This window comes from Numenius arquata, chromosome 4 (assembly GCF_964106895.1).
Source record: "Numenius arquata chromosome 4, bNumArq3.hap1.1, whole genome shotgun sequence".
Taxonomy (NCBI): domain Eukaryota; kingdom Metazoa; phylum Chordata; class Aves; order Charadriiformes; family Scolopacidae; genus Numenius; species Numenius arquata.
Genome location: NC_133579.1, coordinates 23,748,662 through 23,770,673, shown reverse-complemented (window position 1 = coordinate 23,770,673; position 22,012 = coordinate 23,748,662). Strand labels below are relative to the sequence as shown.

The 22,012-nt window shown below is 44.4% G+C and overlaps 1 protein-coding gene across 1 annotated transcript in view; it reads right to left on the bottom strand.

Annotated features, from left to right (window-relative positions):
• Window positions 1-18,590, bottom strand: part of MTCL1 (microtubule crosslinking factor 1) — a 111,268-nt gene extending 92,678 nt beyond the window's left edge. Inside the window, exons 1-3 of the mRNA XM_074146106.1 lie at window positions 17,718-18,590; window positions 6,298-6,522; window positions 4,609-4,767 (exon numbers count right to left, since the gene is read on the bottom strand). Coding sequence (XP_074002207.1) covers window positions 4,609-4,767; window positions 6,298-6,522; window positions 17,718-18,590 — 1,257 coding nt within the window. The remainder of the gene's footprint in view (window positions 1-4,608; window positions 4,768-6,297; window positions 6,523-17,717) is intronic.
• Window positions 18,591-22,012: the final 3,422 nt, after the last annotated feature.

The window sequence follows — 22,012 nt, the reverse complement described above, 5'->3', positions numbered from 1 at the left end:
GGGCTACCCCTCCCCAGCAGCATCAGCACTGCCACGGCCATGACTCTTTCTCTTCCCTGGCTCATGATGCCAAACCCAAAGAATGCAAGAAAATACACGTTTAGCAGCTGCAAAAAAGTGACCAACTCATTCTCCCCATGGGGAAGAGGAGCGGGTCCTGTGCCATCTCAGCACATTTCTACAATAAGTAGCAAAAATGATTTATTATTCCCCAGGTACAGAGTTTTTAGAGAGAGGATTACTCCGAGAGGTATTACTTGCAGGGGAATAAATGATCGCTGTACATAAAGGCACCCAACACTTGCCAAGCATGACTTCATACTTGTATAAACTTACACTAAAGATAGATCATCTAGTTATGAAATACCTTTGCTGAGAAAACATAAGGAAGATGTTCCCTAAAGATGCCCTGGTGGCTCCAAGGAAATGATGTTTGGAATGGGTTGGATGCTGAGTGGAAGATGTTCAAATCTCAAAGAAAATCCACTTGCTGTTGTCAAGCTTTTGAGAAAAGATCTGGTCTGTAGATGCTCAGGAGAGAATTGTTAAGGGGTTTGCATTGGTGCAAAGAAAGGAAACTTCTGAAATAGTTTTCTCAATGCTTGCTGGTTGACCAAGTTAATTTCTCAATATCCATCAGAATTCCTTGTGAGCTGCATTAGGATATTAGGAAGGGGAAAATGACAGTTGCAGGGACGTTGCTGAAGTAGTGTGTTAGTGATGGAGTAATTTTTTTCTTTCCTGGCAGCCTATTGACTCAAATGACAATGTTAATAACCTATACAACAAGAGAAAAAAGCAAGCAAGCTTTGGCAGTGATATGTGTACTTATCAAATCTGTGACGGTACACTGCCTTTGCTTCTAAAGTTATAAGGAAGCAGCAGCTTTGGTAAGGCACAGAAAATCCTAGCAAATTCCTAGAAGGGACAGTTCTTAGAGGCATCCCAGTTTTGCAAGAATACGCTACAAAGAAGTGTTCACAGCAGTAGGCAAACTCTGAAGCTCTGATGGAGAATGCCACAAAAAAGGCATCAGAGGGAGGGCCAAAGCCAGTTGAAAAGTTCACAGTAAAAAAAAAAAAAGTAATCGTGGAAAAAAATTCTATGAACCACAGTGCTGCAGCAGTTAGAAAAGACTGAGGCAGAAAAACTCGGTACAGTCAGTAAATTTAAAAAATATTCAGAGAGAAAAAAATATCGCCTGGTAAAAGAAGTAGCTTCAAAAGAATCAGTGGAAGTACTTCAGGCAAAAGTAGCAGAGCGAGGAACCTGCACAGTAATAAACAAAGGAACCTGCATAGTAATAAACAAACAAAATCTGAAAAAAAAAAAAAAAGAAAAGGAAGCATTATGGGAAAGGAGAGCACCATCTTACGTTTTGGCTAAGAGAACTGAAAAAAAGGAAGTAGAGTGTCATGATTAAGTAAAGTGAATGCTGATGAAGATATTCAGGGAAGAACGGTGTCTAACTGGAAGACATCAGAAGTCAATAAAATCCACAAGTATTAGTTAAAAATCCTTACCGTATCTTAGCTCAAAATACATCAGTAGGAAATGCTGCAAAAGGCTGGAAGGACGGAGCATGCTTATGGAAAAAGGAAAAAAAAGAAAGGGAAAGAGGTGGCATTATCCTACAAACCTTTAACTGAATCACTGATGATCTGAGAGCTCCTTATTGAAACAATCCGTGAAAAACAATATTTTGATGATGGAGAGTATGTGGCACATACCAGAACTAAACAAGAGTCTAGATGTGGTTTTGATAGATTATGCAAAAGCTTCACATGTCATGAAATGGAAATCCAGAAGCATCTGGGACTTTGGAGGGAAGTGCATTAGCTACGACACAGCAGTGCAAGAGGAGAAAAGAGCACTGTGAAGGACAGGACAGGTGCCCTCTTGTCGCCCTTCGTTGCTTCTATTATTTGAAAAGCTGAGACACACTGAGAAATGTTATTTAGTGAGAAAAAAAGGAAAGCCTACCTCATTATCTACTTAATACAAAAACTTGAAATTACATGGTCAGGAGGAGGCACAAATTAATTTTCCAGTTAAAACTGAAAGGTTTTTGTGTAGGAAATAAGAAGAGCAAGCCTGTATATATCTCACACCCAAAAAATCCTGTTGAAAGCATCATAGGAGATGGAAACAGGTACTAGGATGAAAGAATACCTAACAGCATTAAACATTGCAAATGTTAGGAATTCTTCAAAAGATTATGATAAAAATGAAGGTGGCTTTAAAGAAAGAGTGCTTTCAGAGACGTGTACAATTCCTAAAGATATTTCAGTATGCAAAATACATTAAAGCTAATCAACATACATGCCATACACTGCAGTGAGAAACTAGACCCAAGGGAATTGTATGGCAGGACAAAGCAGAAGTTAGCACTGAATTAAGCAACAAATATGAACGCGGATGTGAGAAAACCTTTTTGTTGATCAGAGGATGATAGAGGAAAAGCGCTGAGAATAGTCAAGGATATTACGGAAAATGAGCATATGGTGACAGTGAGCTGTACCAGAGAGTGAATACTGTCTAACTGGGTCTTGGGCAATGCTCCAGGACTGGATAGGAAAGAGACTCCTTCTAAGTGTCATCTTTTAGATAGACAAGATGCATAGTCAGGGAGGATTGGGAAGAAACTACATGGCCTTTGGGTCACTTTTCTCCTGATATATAAAGCACTAGTTTTCCCACTGGCATGTCCAGAATACATTACTTTAGAGTTTTGTACACATTAAATGTTCCTGAAGAGGCATTCCTTCTGGTACTTCTGGTAGTTACTTGAACACATCTTGAGGCAAGAATTATTTTTTTTTATTTATTTTTCAGCAATGTCAACAACATTGCAAACACATACTTATCTGGCACACATATCACTGTATTTCTCCAACTTTTGGCTCATCTGTCCTTGTGTGACCTGCCAAGGACCCAAAACTCCATCTTCTCACCTACCTTTTCACCTTGTGAAATTCTGACTCGCAGAGAAACCCCCACCCATGGTATGAAAAAACAGACTATCTTTACTACTACTACATCTTATGCTACATCTTACACCCTGCTGTGCCTTCCAGATCAGCATGAACACATCCCATCATTCTACCTGCCACCTCCTCCTTTCCCCAGCTCCCCTCCAGCCTTTGCCTCATATGAGGCAAAGCCTGCTTCCAAAGTAAGGGTACATTCACTTCAACTTCCAAGGCAACAGAGAGACAGTTGAGTTAGTTGAGCTTCCCTGCCCTGCTAGGCTGCAGCAACCTAAGCAGAAGGGTAAATTCAGCCTGGTTAGAGCGCACTTGAGACTCCAGCACTGCTGGACCAGTTTCTTTCCCACTGCTCACCCACAATCCAGTTTCTCAAACCTCTTAGTCCCAAAGACCATCATGCAGTATCTAGTGGGCCTGTGTGTTAATCAACAGCAAGCAATACATTCGGTACTGTGGATGACACAGTATTTTTGTATGGAATATAGACTGCAGAGCCTGTAACAAGGTATCATGTCCATTAAGCACAGCATTCACAAATAACATTGAGAAAGAAGAAGAATAGCTAAAACATCATGCAGACTTTATCTTTTGTGTCAGGCTCCTAAGTAATCTAAGCAACACTGATATTTACACTGGCTGATGATCTGTCCTGTTAGGTACAAAATGCTCCAAAACTCTTGCACTGGACTCCTCATAATCCAAACGCACAGAGAAATTACGCAGGGGTTGTCCTTATAAAACCGAGTCAGGCTTTGCGCCAATTTACTCACAAGCATTGTTTGAAAGATTAAAATAACACATAATTGCACCAGGTCTCTAAATCTGACCAGGGCTCAGAGGATAAATGCCTTACCTCATTATGCTTAAATGCCCTACCTCAGTCTGGTTGAAAACAGAGCAGAGGCTGTGAGCTGCCAATCTGCTCTACTGTTTAGAGAACAGAAATACTGTTACAGACCGGGATGTGGGCTCCGGCAAAGAGCCACGCTTAGTATTTGGCTTTCCTTTACTGTTCCCTGCTCCTCAGCTCACTTGCTTCCAAGGATCGTCACTTCACCCAGTGTGACTATGTGTCAGCTCCAATTGAAATGATCCCTTTTCTCAACAGGCAGCGTTTCTGCGCCTGAAGTGCAATGTTATTTATACATTACAGACCACATTCCTGCTGCCTAGTTCATGCTGGTGGCTTCCACTGTCACCACTGAAGAGCACCAGCCAAAGGCTATCTGAAGGATCCTCTCAGACAAGTCACGCACTTGACTCTCAAATAGGTGGAAGTCCCAGACTGCATAAAGGAGAGTCAGAGCTAGCTGGAATCAAGTCAAAGATAGTTTTGCTCCAGTAGAAAGAGAGACTTTGAGGAACCAGTTTAAAATGGGACAAAAGCCCTGTGAGAAGCCCTGGACACAAGCCCCAGCATCATTCCTCTACCTCTCTATTGTTTCTCAATTACCAACATATTTGGGACTTACAACAAAGGCGAGAAGACCTTTGGGGCAATTGTATAAGCAGTATCAGTAGGCATTCCATGCAAGAGCTAGTCTAAGATGTTTGCATGTCAGACTTCCCATCTAACCCAGCAACACCGCTCTGCATGGCTTTCCTGACTATTACTTACCTCTTTTAACTTGTCCAGTTCATTTTGCAGTGTCTGCTTGGATACTTCCACCTCAATAATCTGCTGGCGAAGGATTTCATTTTCATCTTCTGCTTTAACACGTTTCTCCTCCACACTCTCCAGCTCATGGTGCAGTCTGACAGAAACATCTTTGGCTACCTGGACAGAAGAACACAAACACATGAAGAGGATCCATGAGGAGCAACAGCTACAGTGTGTCTCCTACAGTAGGAAGCATATTACAAGCCTAGATAGCCAAGAGAATTTTAATCAATTATGAGACTGTTGATGAAAGACTCCAAGCCTCCCAAGTACCAAAATGAATATTCATTTCTAATAAAGAAATCCAAGATGAAAATATATTTGATTACTCATCTCCAGTTCCCTTTCCACATTATGCTAAGGCAATGTCATGAACAGCAAGGGGAAACAAGCAGATACCAAACATGCACATCAAAGTACCAGGATATCGCATTGATAAAACGGAAGATGAGAAATTGTGCTGTAAAGTTGACAGGTCATCAATCAAAGCCACATCCATGTAGCAGTCTCATCCACCCAAATTTGCTGCTGGGGCAGCAATCACAACGAGGCAAGAGTGATATGAAAGCACAGAAATGTATGCTAGCTTAGGTTTTCTGAGTCCAACCTAACAAGAATAAATATTTACTCCAAAAGCATTTGGGAAGGTAATTCATCATGCAAAATGATGAATTATTGAATTACAACAAGTCACCAAAACCAAAGCAAACAAACTAAAAAACTCAGTATCTCTTTCACTTGAATCTATATACAAGATTTTTACTGAATAACGTATCATTATGATAAGGTCATGTATAATTATGATAAGGTTATTGTTTGCTTTCTATCATAAAAGAGAAAATTAGGTCTGACATTTTGAAAAGTTTGATGACTTGTTATGTGACTTCCATTTCCACTGCTGGGAACCCATCATTCCAGTTTCAGAAGGTTTTATGTTTTGCATTTTTAAATTTACAAAATGCTTAATAATTCTAGTGGCAAGCAGTCCCTCTCTACAGAAGATATTTTCAAAACAGGTACAAGACAGCAATATTAAGAAAGATGAGTAAAGCTAGATAAGCATTGGGCCTATACAAAGCTTAGCCCTGATGGAAGCATTTCTGAAAAATATAAAAACTGTTTCAGTAGGAACATAATTTTTACAAGAATTTGTGTTTTATGGGAACAGCATTTTGATTCTCTATCTGCCTTGCTAAAATATTAACAGTCTGTTCCTGTTATGAGTAACTCATTAGGCACTAAGAAATGCAACTTTGACTAGTTTTTTTCAGTTATTTGGCATAAGCAAGAAGAGAAAAGGAAGGAAATGGCATGAATTGGGAAAACCATATCAGGTTTTGTTTATACAGTTTTGCAAAGCTAAGGTTTTCAGTAAAACCAGTAAAACAAAACCCTTTAAATCTTTCAAATGCACAAATGTAACTTGACTGTATTTCTTTCATTTTGAATCTAAGCACATGTTTTTTTACTCACTAACACATCTTTTTATGATGATAAGCTGCATATTTGTTCTCCACCGCAAAAGAAGGAAATTGGTCCTGACGTTTGGAGAACTACTGCCTGTTTCATGTGTCACCTTCCCTTCCATTGCAGGGAGCCAAATCCCGGTCTGCTGTCTTTTGCAGTGAATACAAATCTCTCACCCACCTTTAAATCTTGTTCCAGGCTCCTAATGAGCTCTCCATCCACATGGCCTGTTTGTGCAACTTTCAAGCTTTTCTGTTCGGCTTTCCTGAGACGATATTGTAGAATGCGGCAATTCTTGTTTGCCCGGTCCAGCTCTCGCCGGAGCTCCTGCAGCTGGTAAACATCTTCCTCTAAATAGCTGTCACGCATTTCTTCCATTTCAGCCCGAAGTTCATCCAGCTCATCCTGTGAGAAATCAAAACAGTGCTCCATCATACCTCTTAATCTCACCCGTGGGAGCAAAATAGGAAACATGCTCACTAAGATACCATATTAATGAAGTGATACAGATTGCAACATGCAGCTCCAGAAGTCATAGGAACAGAAGTTTTATCCCAACATTGACTAATTATGCTAAATTAAATTAATGAATATTTGTTATATTTCTTACAATTGCTTTAATAATTAAAAATAGACCAGATGTTTTTCTGTCTCCTGAAACTGGTAACAACTTCATTTTACCATCCCTAATTAAAAGAAAAACTGCCTAATGCTTTGCCACTATCTGAAATGATTTCTTGCTTTATTTAGACTACAGTAAACCTCTTTAACCAAGAACCTCAACATCTCTTTGTGATGTGCCTTTTAACAACCAGCACTTCCTGAAAATGAAACTGTCCCTTGAAAACTTTAATGAATCTTTACATCAAGTACCGAACTGCTCCATATGAAAATGTTGTCCCATCTGAGCCTAGCACCATACGTGTGCTTAATGACAGATGGGCCGGGTGCAAGAGAAAGTGAGTTTCGGTTGTGTGCACACACATTTCAATAACAGGACCATAGGGACAAAATAAAACCTGTGCCTGTGGGAATAACCTGGTCATTCTTTTTGGGACATCATGAACTGTCCCAATTCTACATTATACCATGAGTGGCACGTGCTCTCTAAAGTCAGATTTAAAGATTTACGGATGAACAGGATAAGCTCTATCATTCCCATTTGTTTAATCTGTGCATGACTGAAGCTCCAGAGCTAAAACTCTTACAAAGGTCTTCCAAGCTCAGGGGCACAAGCCATTGAACTACTGTGTGAGAGCAAAACTATGACTCTACTAACTTTGAACAAAATTGGAAAAAAATAATCAAGAAAAACAGCCAGGAGGAGAATATTTTAAATGAACTATTAATTTTTAAATTGTTTTCTTTAAAATTGAATTTGATATTATCAAGACAAAATTTTCCGTGGAAAACATAAATAAGATTCAAGCAGAATTTGCACCGGGGCTGCACTGTCACCTCACTTCCGATTTGTAACTGACACTTGAAATACCAAGGATGGCTGGAGAGTGTTTCACACTTGTATCAGGTGGAGAAGACACTGCTATGGAGTTAGGTCCATTGACAAAGCCCCTCCAGAGGCTGGACCATCGCTGTCCAGTCCCTCCATGAATGTGTCCACCTACATCCCTCCTGGTAGTCCTCTCAACCATTCCCCCTTCCCATGGTCTAACTGGGTATTTCTCCCATATTCACCTTGCTCCACTTGAACTTTAGTCACAAATGAGGGACAGATCTTGCCTCTGAGCACAGCTCTGAACAGAAGAAGACGTGTCAAACTTCTTTAGCCTCGCTAGCGTAGTTACTTGAGAATTATAGTGTTACTCCTCCCAAAATCCCATCCATGTATAAAAACTCCAGCATTTAGAAAGCAATGTGTTAACTTCAGTTAGCTGAATCAGCGTAAGTCAAATTTTAGGTAAGCACAAGCCTTGTGTTTTTTTTTTAAAATGACCACTCTGGGTGCAGCAGTGAGGCTTTGCTCCACCAATACAGCCCCCCAGGGCTCTACACATTTCTCTCAAGATACTCCAAAAGGACAGACAGGTTTTCTCACAGTCCCACTATATCGCTATACATTGTCAAAATATTCAGATTTCTACTACAAGGGCATCCTGCCCCACAATCTCCCTGGGACAGCTGCAGGAGTAGGATATTTGTGTGGATGGAGAAGCTCAAGGGTTACTGCTCAGTGAGCTGGATCACGCTTGAGCTATACACTGACTATAAAGGAACAGAGTAAGCACATTAACAGAAGTTACCCTTGCAGCAATGACATCCCCAAAAGTTGCAAATACATTAATTAACCAAAACCAGCAGACCGCAAGGAAGCAAATGAGCTCTGCAGACCAAACCCATCAGAATTATTTCAAAATAACTTACCAGGCCCTATCTACCCCTCCTCAGGGTATGGCCAAATACTCAGACTAGTTTACAGCCAACACCCTGGTGAAGTTTTGATAAATTATCGATATTTTTAAAAAGGAAAACATAACAACATATGCGTGAGTGAACTGGGGAGAAAACCTGTTTTTCTTTTTAATGTACACACTTTTTCACTATGCTTCACATTTACGGACACTTTCAAGAGGCAAAGTAAAAGTTTAGCCCGTAAAGATGGAGATGCAGAAGAAAATGCAAAGTTTTAGAAACTGGTTAGCAAGTAGCAGTGGCTTTTGAACCTAAGAAAAGGAGTATACTTTTGCATTACCAGTATATTAACTAGGTATTTTGGCTAAGGTAATCATACCACAAGTACAGTCTTTACCTGTCAGAGCTAATACAGCCCTCTGGGATGAACAGGGCCAGAGTTATTGCTTAGGGGTGTCTGCAGACTAGAGTTGAATTTACCTCAACTAGATTTAAGCTCAATTAACTTTTTAATATCATCTTCAGAATGCTAATGTTAGATTAGATTAATAATTTGGTTGTAAATTGAGAATTTTGAAACATAAATCCACAATAAAGGGAAATATCTGCCATCACCAAATTAATAGGATCTAGTTTATTATCTGATGTTTATACTTCAAGAACTAAGCAATGGCTTTCATATAGTAAGTGGCCTGCAAAGAGCAATTATAATGTTGTCACTCATCTCTTAAACTTCCTTCTTGTGTATATCAGGTTTTGGAATCTGGTTGGTTCCTAAAGACAAACAATGCACAATATTTGACTTCAAAGTATTTACTACAACCAAATTTGCAAAGTGAAACTTGCATAATTTTAAACAACCTGATCCCTGAAACTATCATCCCATTAAAATGGAATACTCCCAAATCTTCTCAGTGGGCATGGGAGCTCCCCCAGATAAGAGCCCCTCTGTCTCCCTTGGAGACTTGAATCCCATGTCATTCTTCCCACCAAAAAAGTTCCCCAAAAAGCTGCAAGCGTTGGCATGAGCTTTATTTCAGTAGATAGACCTGTCTTTTACCTCCAGGAAAACTGAAGGTTTCTCCATCTCCCTTAACAGTACAACTCCGTCCTTGTAAGTCTGTGATTTTTTTTCTTATTCTTGCCTCTGTTTTCTGTTATAAATACAGTTTGCTTTTCTCTAGTGTAATTTTGCAGATAAACTAAAATATAGGATACTATCAAGAAAGCTGTACTTTAAAACATCTCTATTTTTACTGAATTGATCTTCTTTTCCACATTAATATTTTTTCTATTCCCAAAACTTTTCCATAGAAATCAGTCTGTGTTTGGACCCTTTGTACTTAGGAATATAATGCTCAGACCTTTGGATGAGCTTTGAAACATGGCAATATACATGCAAACACAATGAGGGAACAAACAATTTTGACCGTATAAGGAGCAGAAACCCTGCTGTAAGGGCTACACGCAGCACCAGCCCGCTTCTTGCTGTATTACTGCAGCGTCTGGGGCTTGGACCTACATAGTCTGCCCAGCCCAGAAAGGAAACACCCAAGTGGGACAGATTAAATCTTTTTGAGTAGCAAGATTAAGTCCTATTTTTATATATTAAATATATATATGCAGGAGCATGTCACCTCTGGAACATTAAAATATAGGAAAACAATATGCGGTTCAGAATTTGTGTGACAGTACACAAGAGATAACCTTTTAATAGTTACAGTAAAGACATAATCTTGTTCTCAATACAGGCTACAAAACCAGTGGCAAGGGTGTAGGTACTTCCAGTTCATAACAGCTTATTCTCCCCAGTAGGCACTTGTGATTCTGCTGTAGATGCTGAAACCTTGTGTTAGCGTCTCCTAAACCAGAGCTCTTAACGACTACACCTACAGAACCAGGACAGGTTAAACTCCTCTTCTAAAGCAATGCGTGCGCACAAAACGGAGAAAGCTGAGTTAAAGAGCCAGGGAAGTGGAAATTACAGTTGAAACGATGATGTTCCTACTTACCAAACTGGCAATCCTACCACTTTGGAGGAAAACATGTCAATCATTAATGAAATCAAAGGTAAATGCAACAAAGCCAGAACCTTAAAAATCCCGTACTCAGTAGTTTGCAAAAACAGATGCTTTAGCTGCAAGGCAGTTGGAAGTACTAGATAAACCCAATCCCTGACTTCATTAAAATGTATTGTTCTTATTACTATTATTATTGTGAGTGAGAATTAAAACTCTTTCTCTCAGGAGGTATTCAGCTTCATACTCTGGACTTTAATATTGTAAAACCGAAGAAAGAGATCAGAATAGGCACTTAAAAGTAATTAAAACAAATGAGTAAGAAAGCGGCCATCCCTCTTTGTACATCTGAAAAATGGAGAGCCTGCTCCCTACCTTAAACAGGGAGGACCTGCTCTAGCATCCCGAAGTGGCAATTGAAATTGGGAGGTTAAGTGCCAGAATAAGAAGCTTCACTTTGCTGTACATTCCTGTAGGGGATGAGAGCCTCCTCTTGATTCCTTTTAATTTAATGGTAATTACGTTATTACTCTCAGTAAGAACAGCACCAGGCAGAGAGTCCTGGAAGAAAGAATGTTGTTTAGGAAAAAGCTAAACTGCTTTTCTTTCCAGATGTCACCCTGGTCATCAGAAAGAACAAATAGAAATGTGAGAAAGAAAACAACTTTCTAACTGGCAGCTCTTTCCAAATTTGCAGTAGAAATCCAAGTGGCACGGGGTGGCTGTATGAACAGGGCCATGCTTAAACAGCTGCTCCATTTGCAGGATTCCCTGAGACTTCAGTGCAAAAGCAAGTGAATTAGGATTCACTGTTTGCCTGTCAGTCTACCAAGCCAAGGTGAATTGCCTGAAAGCGGAAAGCCTGTGTGCAGTTGACATGACCGTGTAGCCCAAATACATACTGATGGTGTCATTTCACATCTGTACTGTGTAAATTGAAGACCTGCCTGTCAGAAGAGAAGCCATTATCTCATTAATACCTTTACTGATGTCATGCTTGTTTATTATTGATTTAATTTACAATGAAGTATAATTAAGGGTAAATTATAGGAATATGCCTTGTTTAGGACTCTTGAGAAAAAAAGGAGAGAGAAAAAGAGTCAGGGCATTCAGCTATTACACTCAGTAACCCATATTCGTGAGTCATTCCCACTGAAGCGACCAGGAATACTTGCGCAACTGACAGGCTGTGTCTACCCGGCCAGTCTGGTTGAGATCCGTAATGAGGTTTGAAACTAAATTTTCCAGTCATCCCCACCAACTGCGCCCTCATTCAGCCCACAGAGCACACAAGAACCGGATTCCTTCTGAAGTAAAATAAACAGAGATCTACGCTCCAAGGGTGCGCCAAATGTGCTCCATTACTCTTGAGTCCTCTGGACAACTGTAAAGCACATGCACAATGAGGATGTTTCGTTCAAGGGGTCAGACTAAATACAGTCCAAGATAAGACCCTTAAACTGCAGATAAAGACAGAGGTAGGGGCATCAGTACCAGCTGCATCTAGGTCAGCCTGCTGATCTACCCTCACTGAGATGAATTACTGGCTAAAATAGAAGCAGCTCTTTACTCAGAGTGCGAATAGAGACTAAAAACCAGAATCCAACCACGAGTCAAAAAGAAAAAAAAAAGGATTTTTCGAAATAATTATTAGGGACAAATTACATGCAGAAAATAGCAGAAAAGATGTATGGATACCGAATACATTACTGTGCATATACAGTTACATATATTAGCAAACTGAAAGTCTTTAGGCTCCAGAGAATTAGAATGCATCAGTGTCCAAAGTTATATATTAACTTGGAAACATCCACAAACTAGAAAGGCAAAAATGTACAAAACCAACAACTTGTACAGTATTTAAGAAAATGCAAATGGAGGATTAAATTAAATTGTCTACATAAAAAAATGTAAGTGTTTATTAATGTAGCCAAAAACTATATTTATAGATTATGGCAGTACTACTCTCTAAATAAAAGGTTGTTTTATATACATTAAATGAAATGAGGGGAGGGTGAGGAAGGGCGGAAATAACAGTGGGTATCTGTTACTGCGCTGGCAAATCCAGAACTTGTAGAAAGTCCTTGATAAATCTAAGATTCATGAACTGTGATTTTACGTAATCTCTGTTTTCGTATTTTAAATATCTCAAAGTGTCTGTATGTAGGAGATGCTGCTGCTCAGGAATAAACACATCCCCCATATCACTTTACAGCGGAACTGCAGTAGGGATATATATGTCTAAAAGGCTTTGGTTGGGAAGAAAGCAACAACTATTATTTTTGCCTCTTGCAAAACACGTTAATAAACATAAAGTCCCTGGGCCCCTGATATTATTGTTTAGCTCTCAAACCAAACTACAAATCAGGCACTGATCTGACGCTGTTTGAAACTTGTGCACAATACAAGATGAGAACTGAAAAATCGGAGGACCGTGAGCACCTGTTGACTTCAGGGCTGGTTTAAGTTTGCAGGATCCAAGAGCAAGAGCAGCATCTGGCAGTTTTTCTGCTTCATTCAGGCATTAGCCTCAGTATTGTTTCAACACACCTTCTCAATGGGAGCAGCCGAAGCTGTTTCAGCAGTCATCTGGCCGGTGCAACATTGATATCATCTATTGAGGGCCACCACGGGAAACTATTGCCTGGTCCACTGCGCAGCTAATCCCCTCCAGGCAGCTCAGGGGTTGACAGGGACACAGCTGGGGCCAACAAGGCACGCGGCCTCGCTGCTTTTTCCCAGAGTGACATCTCCCTCCGACAGCTGACTGTCCCTCCGGCTGAGCCTGGCCATGGGGGTTTTGTGCCCCAGGCAGGGTTATCACTTCCATTCTCTTTGGGACCACCAGTCACCAGGCAGGAAAAGCAGTATGTCAAGCAGAGATGGGGAACGAGCTTTGTTGTGATAATCCCAGTAACCGCATCATTTTTGCTCTGCAAAACTCTTTGACATACACAACTCCCTGCAGGTTATTAAAAGAAATGGTGGTATTACTCCTCCAGAGTTCATCTCAAGCCTATGGACTCCAAGATCTACAGTTTCAAGGGAGTCGAGAAATACAACGTAACCTTATATGACACACACTGTGATTTTAAACAAAATGAACATCCTTTAGATGTATCAGAGTGGAATAAGGGGCCTGGGGTGGCCCCTTATTTAGTTTATATCCAGCATATGTCTCAGATAAAAATGAATATAGAAAGAATAAAAACAAAGCAAGATAAACAAGACAACGATTATCTAATAAATCCAAGGGAGTTTAGAAGATGTATGTGTGCTAGTCCCCACTGTAGCAGCATTTCTGGCATGCCAAACTTACACCAACACACACACAAGGAGAAAGCTGTGTAAAGCAAAGCAGAGCAAGCACCAGCTTCGTTTTAAGGGCTGTATGAAGTGTTATGTCTCACATAAGAGGCTGCTTTCACATTGTGGCCATGAAGGATGTAGAGAGAAAAGGGGCATGTGTCATGCCTAAAATACCACTGCTGTTTCTGCTAGCACTTTTATTTAATTAAAAAAGACTGAATTAAACTTTGGTCGAGATAAAGCAAGAAGGACATTTTTAATTGCTAAAACTTGGGCCTTCTTCCTTAGGATCCCTCATCCTTTAGAGGGCTCCACACCACAAAGAGCTACTGTCAACGTTTCCCAAGGACTTGCATGGTGCATGATGCTCGTCCATGCGCTGGACATTGTAAAGTAATCCTGAAAAACAACCAGTTGTGTGGGCAGTATTTTGCTATTACTAACAGGACTTGCTAGCAATAACTAAAACTTTACCTTCCTCTAGCACTGACCGATGACCTCCTGGCTCCACAGAGTCAGCCACCATGACATAATTTCTCTCTTACACATCAACAAATAAGTGATACCTTTTAAACGCTGCTGCAGTATTACAGTCTTCCGCCATAGGTAGCTGAAATAAGGTTACACAAGAAATGCATGAAACTGAAATAAATGACGAAATTTCACAGAGGTAGTAGAAGAGAGGCTTCCCAATGTAAACACTGCTCCTCAGCCACTTCACCTTGCAGGGTTAACTTTACAGAGAGTTGGCCACTGCTGGAGCCAAAGTCTCATCCAGGGTAAAAAACACAGTCCCTGGAAATACATAAGGTGGTAACTTGATATCAGATTGAGATCTGGCTCACAGTATATGAAGTCTGAGACCTTTGCAGCACCAACAGTTTGCTCTGCTTCCATGGAGCATTCTGGGAGACTTTCTAGGACTTCTTGAGTAGAAATAAAAACAAATTATTATGTTTGTTTTGGGTTTTTTTGTTGTTGTTGTTTTGGTTTGGGTTTTTTGTTAGCCCTTTAATCTCCAGTAATCTTTAGCACTAAGTCTATGTATGTATACACATATACACTATGTTCTACAACCTATGTTCCAGACACATGAAAGATACTTGAAAGACCTTCCTATGTGAAAGACACATTTTCCTGAAACAGGCTTTGAAATTATGCACACTTACTGTTGCACTCCAGCTGCTGGGAGGGAAAAGGAGGAGTGAAAACTACAAAATTCGGCATATGGCCACGCTTAGGAATTTAACAGTTTTTTCTGTGATTTATCTAATCATTTGTCTATTTACACCTGACAGCTTTACCCTTATCCCTTAACCCCTTCCAGTTAATGGAGAAACACAGCTTGCTCCAATGCCAACCAAGAGAACTGCATTGTAAAAAACACAAGGAACAGACGCACAAGTAAACAACTCAGACAACACTGTGGGTTGAATTTGCAGAAAGTTTGTATAGGCCTCCCTAGGAAAGGAAAATGAAGTTTGGGAATTTTCCTGATAACTTTTGTGACACTGGGCTGTTTCCAACCATTTTGAGAGAGGAGCAGAACTGCTAAGACTTCATATACCCAGGTGGCCAAGGAGAGCTGACAGACCATGTACTCATTCCCCTCAGAAGAGTGGACAGTGTGAGCTCATGGCGTTCCAGGCCCATTGGAAGTCAACTGAGACAAAGCCCCAAGAAACCAGGCTGTAATGTCCTACTGATCTCAGAACTACTTGTCGCCTGAAAAAGACATAGTCCAAATCAAAGAAGGGTTGGGACACAACTGCTGTAGGTGATGAAAACATCAAGGTTAAAGACCTGAGGACACTGTTGCACAGGGTGAAAAGTTTGAAATTAGGCAGAATAAAGTTCTTTACCTAGGACTTGCCAATGTCAATCAGGTCGTGTGATCAGAAAGTCCCTCAGGTGGGACACCCTGACAGTGGTTGGTCCCAGACAAATCAGACAAACTCTTTTTTTCAGTCTCCCATAGTTAAAAATTACTTCCAATATGAAACAAGAGGCTTAACGCATTCTTCACAATGGGTTAAAGTTTAAGTACTATAATTGTGCAAATCCTGTAATGTAAAGAGATGCTCCTGGGCTTTTGGCCTCCATGACTTCTAATGGCAGTGCCAGTTTACTTACTCCTAAAGCAATTCCTATTACCAATTCTGATTTCATTACATCTCCTCTTGTTTCTGGGCTGTCAAGTAAAACAGAAGCTTTTGATAGAGGTTCTCTATGCTGCTCATCATTTTATAGACTATTACATTTCCTAACACACTCCGGAGTTTTCCATCCAATGAGTGCTATAGAAGCTTTGCTATGCACCAATAATTTTTATCGGTCTAGTTCAGAGACCCTTTTCTAGATTACCAGCAGTGCCCACAGTATTTCAGGTACACCCACTGATCTGTGTAACAGCTACAGGTCTATAAAACATTTTAATATTTTCTTTGTTATTCTCTGTTCAGTTCCCACTGAAATATAGCATAATTTTTGCTTGCAGTTTCACATTAAGCAGATATTTTCAATGCTCCTTCTCTTATGATGCTCCTCAGTTAACACAACGCATTTAAAATCCAGAAAAGTGCATACTCAGTCCTTCTTCTCTCCAAGTGCTTCAAATTTTTGATATTGAGATTTATTTCCCATCCTCTGTCTTCATACTTCAGTCATTTCTCAGGGGCTAAGTCTATGATTAAGTTCTGTCTGGGCTTGACTTAAGATAAAAAAAAAAACTTAATGTCATCTGAAAATTTTGCTGTATCATTGCTCGTTCCTTTTTCCAGTTCATTAAGCAGCACCAGACCCAGCAAAGAACCTTGCAGCACCCCTGCTGTTAACCTTTTGCTATGCTGAACATCGTTTCCTGTCCCTTAGCCAAAACCCCTTAACAAGTCCTGTCTGTGTCTTTACCATCCTTCTATCACAAGGTTATACCCAACTCCAGTCCTTATCCGAGCAAAACTCCCATAGTCATTTTGCTTGACAACAGAGTGTTTCCAAAATCAGAGAACAAAGATTGTTCTCACCAGCAGTAGAGTCAAACGGTACAGTAGCTGCAGTTACATGATTATCTCAGTTTATCTTATTTATAGATCTTTATGGATGGAGCCTCCTTGCTGTGCCAAAAGATCAGATTGTAAGTGCAAGTCCAAGTAAAGGTTCCCGCAGGTCAACCCAGCTCAGAGCACATCTGAATTTAGCTTTTCTGTTTCTCCGAGGATGAGTGCACATAGATGTACTTTTCTACCTGTACAAGGATGCAATGACACTTTATTGCTGCTCTTGTTATTCTATTAGTACTTCACAACGAGTGGCTTCACTTTCCAGTGATAAAGTAACACAATAAACAGGCAACATAATGCTGTCATCCGTTCCACATCAAATAAGGGAACCGGTTTCTTTGGCTTTCTTAACGGGTGATACCAAGGAAAACAGTTCCTGGAAAGCAAGGTCTTGCTAACCAGTAAAATGTTTGCGGTGCTTTAGAAAAAGTTGGGGTTTGTTGAGTTACCACCACACCAACCAAACGTAACATTGCCATAGTACATGTTGCAATGGACTTACATTCATCCAGCATCCGCAAATAGGGCTTTTGCGGGGAGCCGTGATCACACGCTTAAGTCCCTTATCTGCCCTTAAGCCGTGGCATGGCCCCGCTTTGTGGGGGAGCGCCGAGGCGCCCGGTTGGCTCTCCCTGCCCCTATTTCTCTCCCCTGGGTGAAACTGAGCATCTGGTCCGGCGGGTGTGGGGGGGGGTCCCACGGGAGGTGACTTCAGACCGTGTGAATCCACTCGCCATCCCCAGCGCCGACTCCGCAGTCCCGGGCACGCCTCTACCGACGCCTCCCCCTCCCCTTCCCCGGGCCGGAGACCCCCCAAGGCCGGGTCTCCGCGGATGATGCTCACCTTGAGGTACTCGTTCTCCGAGCGCAGCTCCTCCACCTCCCGCTGCAGCTCCTCCGGGGGCGCCGCCGGGGGCTCCCCGCGGCTCGGGGCTCGCCCCCCGCCCGGGGGCGCGGGCAGCGCATCTCCGCGGGGGCCGGGGGGCGGGGGGGCTCCGCGCCCGGTGCCGGTGCCGGCGCGGCTCGCCTCGGTGGCGGGCTGGGCGGCTGGCGGCTCCCGGTCGCTGGAGCCGGTGCCGGACTCGGCGTCGCTGCTGGCGGCCGGGGCCAGGCGCTGCTCGTCGGAGAGGGGCTCGGAGGGGCAGTCGGAGAGGTCGGAGCTGCTGTCCGTGTGGCCGACGCGGGCCAGGGCTGCCGCCGCAGCCGCATGGCCGCTGCCCGCCGCGGCACCCCGCTTCCCCTTCCTGCCCTTGCCGGGCGGCGGGGCCGCCTCGCCGCCGGGCTGCCGCCCCCCGCCCCGGCCGCCGGGGCCCGGCTCCGGACCGCGGGCCGCCCGCTTGGCGCAAGGGGCGGCCTTGACGCCCGCTCTGCCGGCGGCGCTGAGGGGGGCGGCGGCGGCCTTGCCCCCCGGGGCGGCGGGGCGGCGGGAGAGGCGGCCCGGCGCCGCCAGCAGCCCCGCGGCCGGGGGGTGGGAGCCGGGGTGCGGCGACGGGGGCGACCGGCCGGGGAGGCCGGGGGACTTGGGAGGTGCGGGCGGCGGCTTGGCGGCGGCGGCGCGGGCGTGGAGGTCCTTGAGGAAGGGTCTGGCGGGCGACGGGGCGCGGTGCAGCCTCTTCTTCTCGGCGTGCGGGTGGTGGTGGCCGGGCGAAGGCGAAGACGGCGGCCGCAGCGCGTCGCCGGGCCCCGGGCCGGGGCCGGGGCCGTTCATTGCCTCCATAGCGCGGGCCGGGGGCGGCGGGGCGGCAGCGTCGGCCGCGGGGGCGCCCGGCGGCGGCAGGAGCGACGGTCCCCGCGGGGCGCGGCAGCAGGACGGGCAGCCTCCTCCAGCCTCCCTGCTCGCTCTCTCATCACTTCTGCTTCTCCCAGCCACAGCCCTCACACTTTTCTTTCTCGATCCCCCTCTTCCTGCCCCCCCACCCCCACCTCCTCCTCCTCCTTCTTCTCCTCCTCCTCCTCGCCACTCTCTCCCGAGCACTGATTTGTTTCAATAAAACGAGCCCAAATCCCCCGGTGGCAGCCGTCTCCTCCTCCTCCTCCTCCTCCCTCTCCTTCCCCTCCCGCTCCCCTCTCTGCCTGGCTCAGCTTGATGCAGCTCAAGTTGTGATGCAGCTCCAAATAAACCTCCTTTTCCCTTCAATCCGAGGCAAAGGCGTGTTTCCCGGCTGCCTTCGCCTCCGCTCGCAAGCCCCCGCTCAGCCCACCGACGCCGCTAACCCCATAGCTCCCCGCTGCCCCCCGGCCTCAGCCCCGGCTCCGGCCGCCGCCGCCGCCTCCGCCCGGCTCCTGAAATAGCCCCGCTGCTGCCGGGGCCGCTCGGCGCGGCGCGGCGCTGCCCGCCTGTGCGCAGGATCCGCCCCCTCTGTCAGCCAGCCAGGCTGCTCTCCCTGCAAACTACTTTCCTCGCAGGCTTTATTATAGGGGCGCCTCTGCCAGCCTCTTCCTATCAGAAAGCCTCATTTGGGGAGAAATTTTAATTTCCCAGCCATGAGCTGTATAGCGCTACCCTTGTATTCTTTTTTTTTTTTTTTTTTGAGTTCAAATTTCATGAAAACCCTCTCTCCAGAGATTGGCAGCAACAAAACAACAGCCACCGCATTATCTCTTTGCTCAAGGCAGAGACAGGCTCACCCAGAGGCAGGGCTCAGCGTCCGAGGGAATCGGCAAGTTCCTGGCTATGGCTAAACTAAAAAGGCACGGACCCATCCTTTTGGAGCACGGGGATATGAAATTACAGCCCTTACAGTTGCAAAGCACCCGGAGAGTAAATGAAAGGGAGGAGAGGCTCAAGCGTGGGAAAGAGGCGCAGCCTAATGGGTAGAGCAGAGCAGCAGCAGCCGGGATGTTTCCGACTCCTCCGCTCGGACACAGCGGGACCTTGAACGAGCCGCGGTGGCTCCCTTCTCTGTCAGATGGAGGTGGTAAACGCCGTGTTTAGCTCATAAAGTCCTTAGGAGGCTCAAGTCATCCCCATCTGAACGGCAGCAACTGCAGCGCGCCCCGGGGACGGGCAGTCCCGGGGGTTTTGGGGGGGGCAACACCCTGGGGCACTTCGGATCCCCCGCTCCGCTCATCTGAGCGCAAGGTATTACCCCGAAAGGCAAAAGCCCCAGGGACTGCTGAAGCCTGAGGGCGCCGGGCACCATCACAGCAGCAGTCAGGGTGGCCAAGGTAAGATCAGGCAGCTGGCTCTAGCAGTCCCGGTCCGGACCCGGTGCCAGACGACGTGGGGCACCTGAACGTGGGGGTGGTCTGACTGGGGAAGAGCTGGGACCGCCCTGGCATCCCGGGACTAAGCCTTGTCTCGGTAAACGAGAGGAAGACTGATGTATCCTGCTGAATAGCAACACCGATGCTGCCGCATGAGTATGCAACAGGTAGTCCTTATTTTGCAAAGGCTGCAGAGGTGAAAAAAAATAATATTCAAATCAGAGCTGTGTTTACAGGTCTCCAGGAACTGGGAGCAGCTCCTCAGCACCGCCGCGGGCAGCCGGCGTGGGCAGCGCCAGCCGGGAGAGCGCGGTGATGGGCGGGCTGCCGGCGGGGCCGGGCGTGGGGCGGCTCCAGCAGCCCGGAGAAAGCGGGGGATCGGGGTCCCTCCCCGTCCCCGGCCGGTGGGACAGACAGACCTCTCCGGCAGGGCAGGGCAGGGCAGGGCGGTGCGGTCCTTCCGCGAGCGGGCAGGAGATGAAAGCGCTGCTCCAGGGCACCCACCGGGCGATTTGTTGCTGTTGTTGGGTGGGTGTTTTTTTAATCTTTTGGCAAATTCAGCTTCTCTTACTGATGACAGTTTCCCCCCATTGGCATCGCTGCCGGGCGGCTCGGTTTCCACATCCAGATGTGCCTTTCAGGTCACACAGCAAAGTACCTTTTGTAGCAAAGATTGCGCTTAGTGCTGTCTGTCTGTACATCCAGTTGAGCTACCGGGAAGACGTTGTTGGGCCAAGTCCTTTAGAATTTCCACAAAATGCTCTGAGAAAAGGAAAATACAGCAAGCCTGCTCACGGGTGTAAGCCCCCTCCTCTGCCCTCCGTGTACAACATTAGTAATGTACTTGACTGGGTGAGATAACCAGTCTATAGAAGCAATATGAAGTGGATCGGGTAGACTTTGATCTAGAAGAACGACTTATGAAATATAAACTATTGTTACTTTTTTACGACATAGCATTTGTCAGACCATCACACATTACCAGTGTTTCCTACCAAGCTGCTGTGCTCTTAGTTGGGTTTTTTTTTTTTTTTGGCAATACGCTGCTTGTCAGTTCAAGCAATCTTCCTTTTCAAGAATGCTTGAGAACGAAAGAGATGGCAGTTCCTGTATTTCATCCTGAGAAATACTAATTATTATGGAAATACAACATATTATGGATGTTGTCCTAGATGAGAGATATTAGAAAGGTTGTTTTGCTCTACTCTATTGCCACTCTCACTTGTTTTTGGTTATAACATTCAAGAATAGATGGGAATTCCAGCTTTGCTTATTAGATTTGCAGTGTGTTCTATTCCTGTGATGAAAGGGCAACTGCTCTGCAATAATTTATGAGTACCCTGTTTTGACTTTGCCCCATGAACAGAACAGTTCAATTCAAAAGGAAAATGAAAGGGAAAAGTATGTCTCAAGATAAGCCACTTTTCTACAAACAATAGCTGAGAGACAGTGCCAGGCTTCTTTGCACTGGAGGGGAAAAGAATTAGGGAGGTGAAAAAAGGAGCACATTCACAAAAGGCTGGGAATTGTCTGGGAGAATTAATCTGAGACACTTGAGTGCCTAACAGAGAGTCTGGTTTCCTGTGGCTACCTTGTTTTTTACTTTGCCATTTTACATTTTGAATACATGAATAAATATATTTTTTGCTATTTCATGGTGGTTTTTTTTTCCACTAAATGATTTATTTCAACTGCTAAATGCTTTGTTTTTAAGTTATCTTGCTATATTGCTGTGCATCACTGACCACAAGCTCCTAAAGGCAAAAAGGACCAAAACTCAGCCTGACTTCTGATGAGGTGCCCTTGATAAATAGAGCCTCAGAATAATTAAAGGTCCACGACATGGCAGGGTGACCTCAGATGAGAAAGGTGACTGGAGAGCAGATACCTCTGTAAACAAGCATCCTTGTATTCTGTGCATCTTCCTCTCAT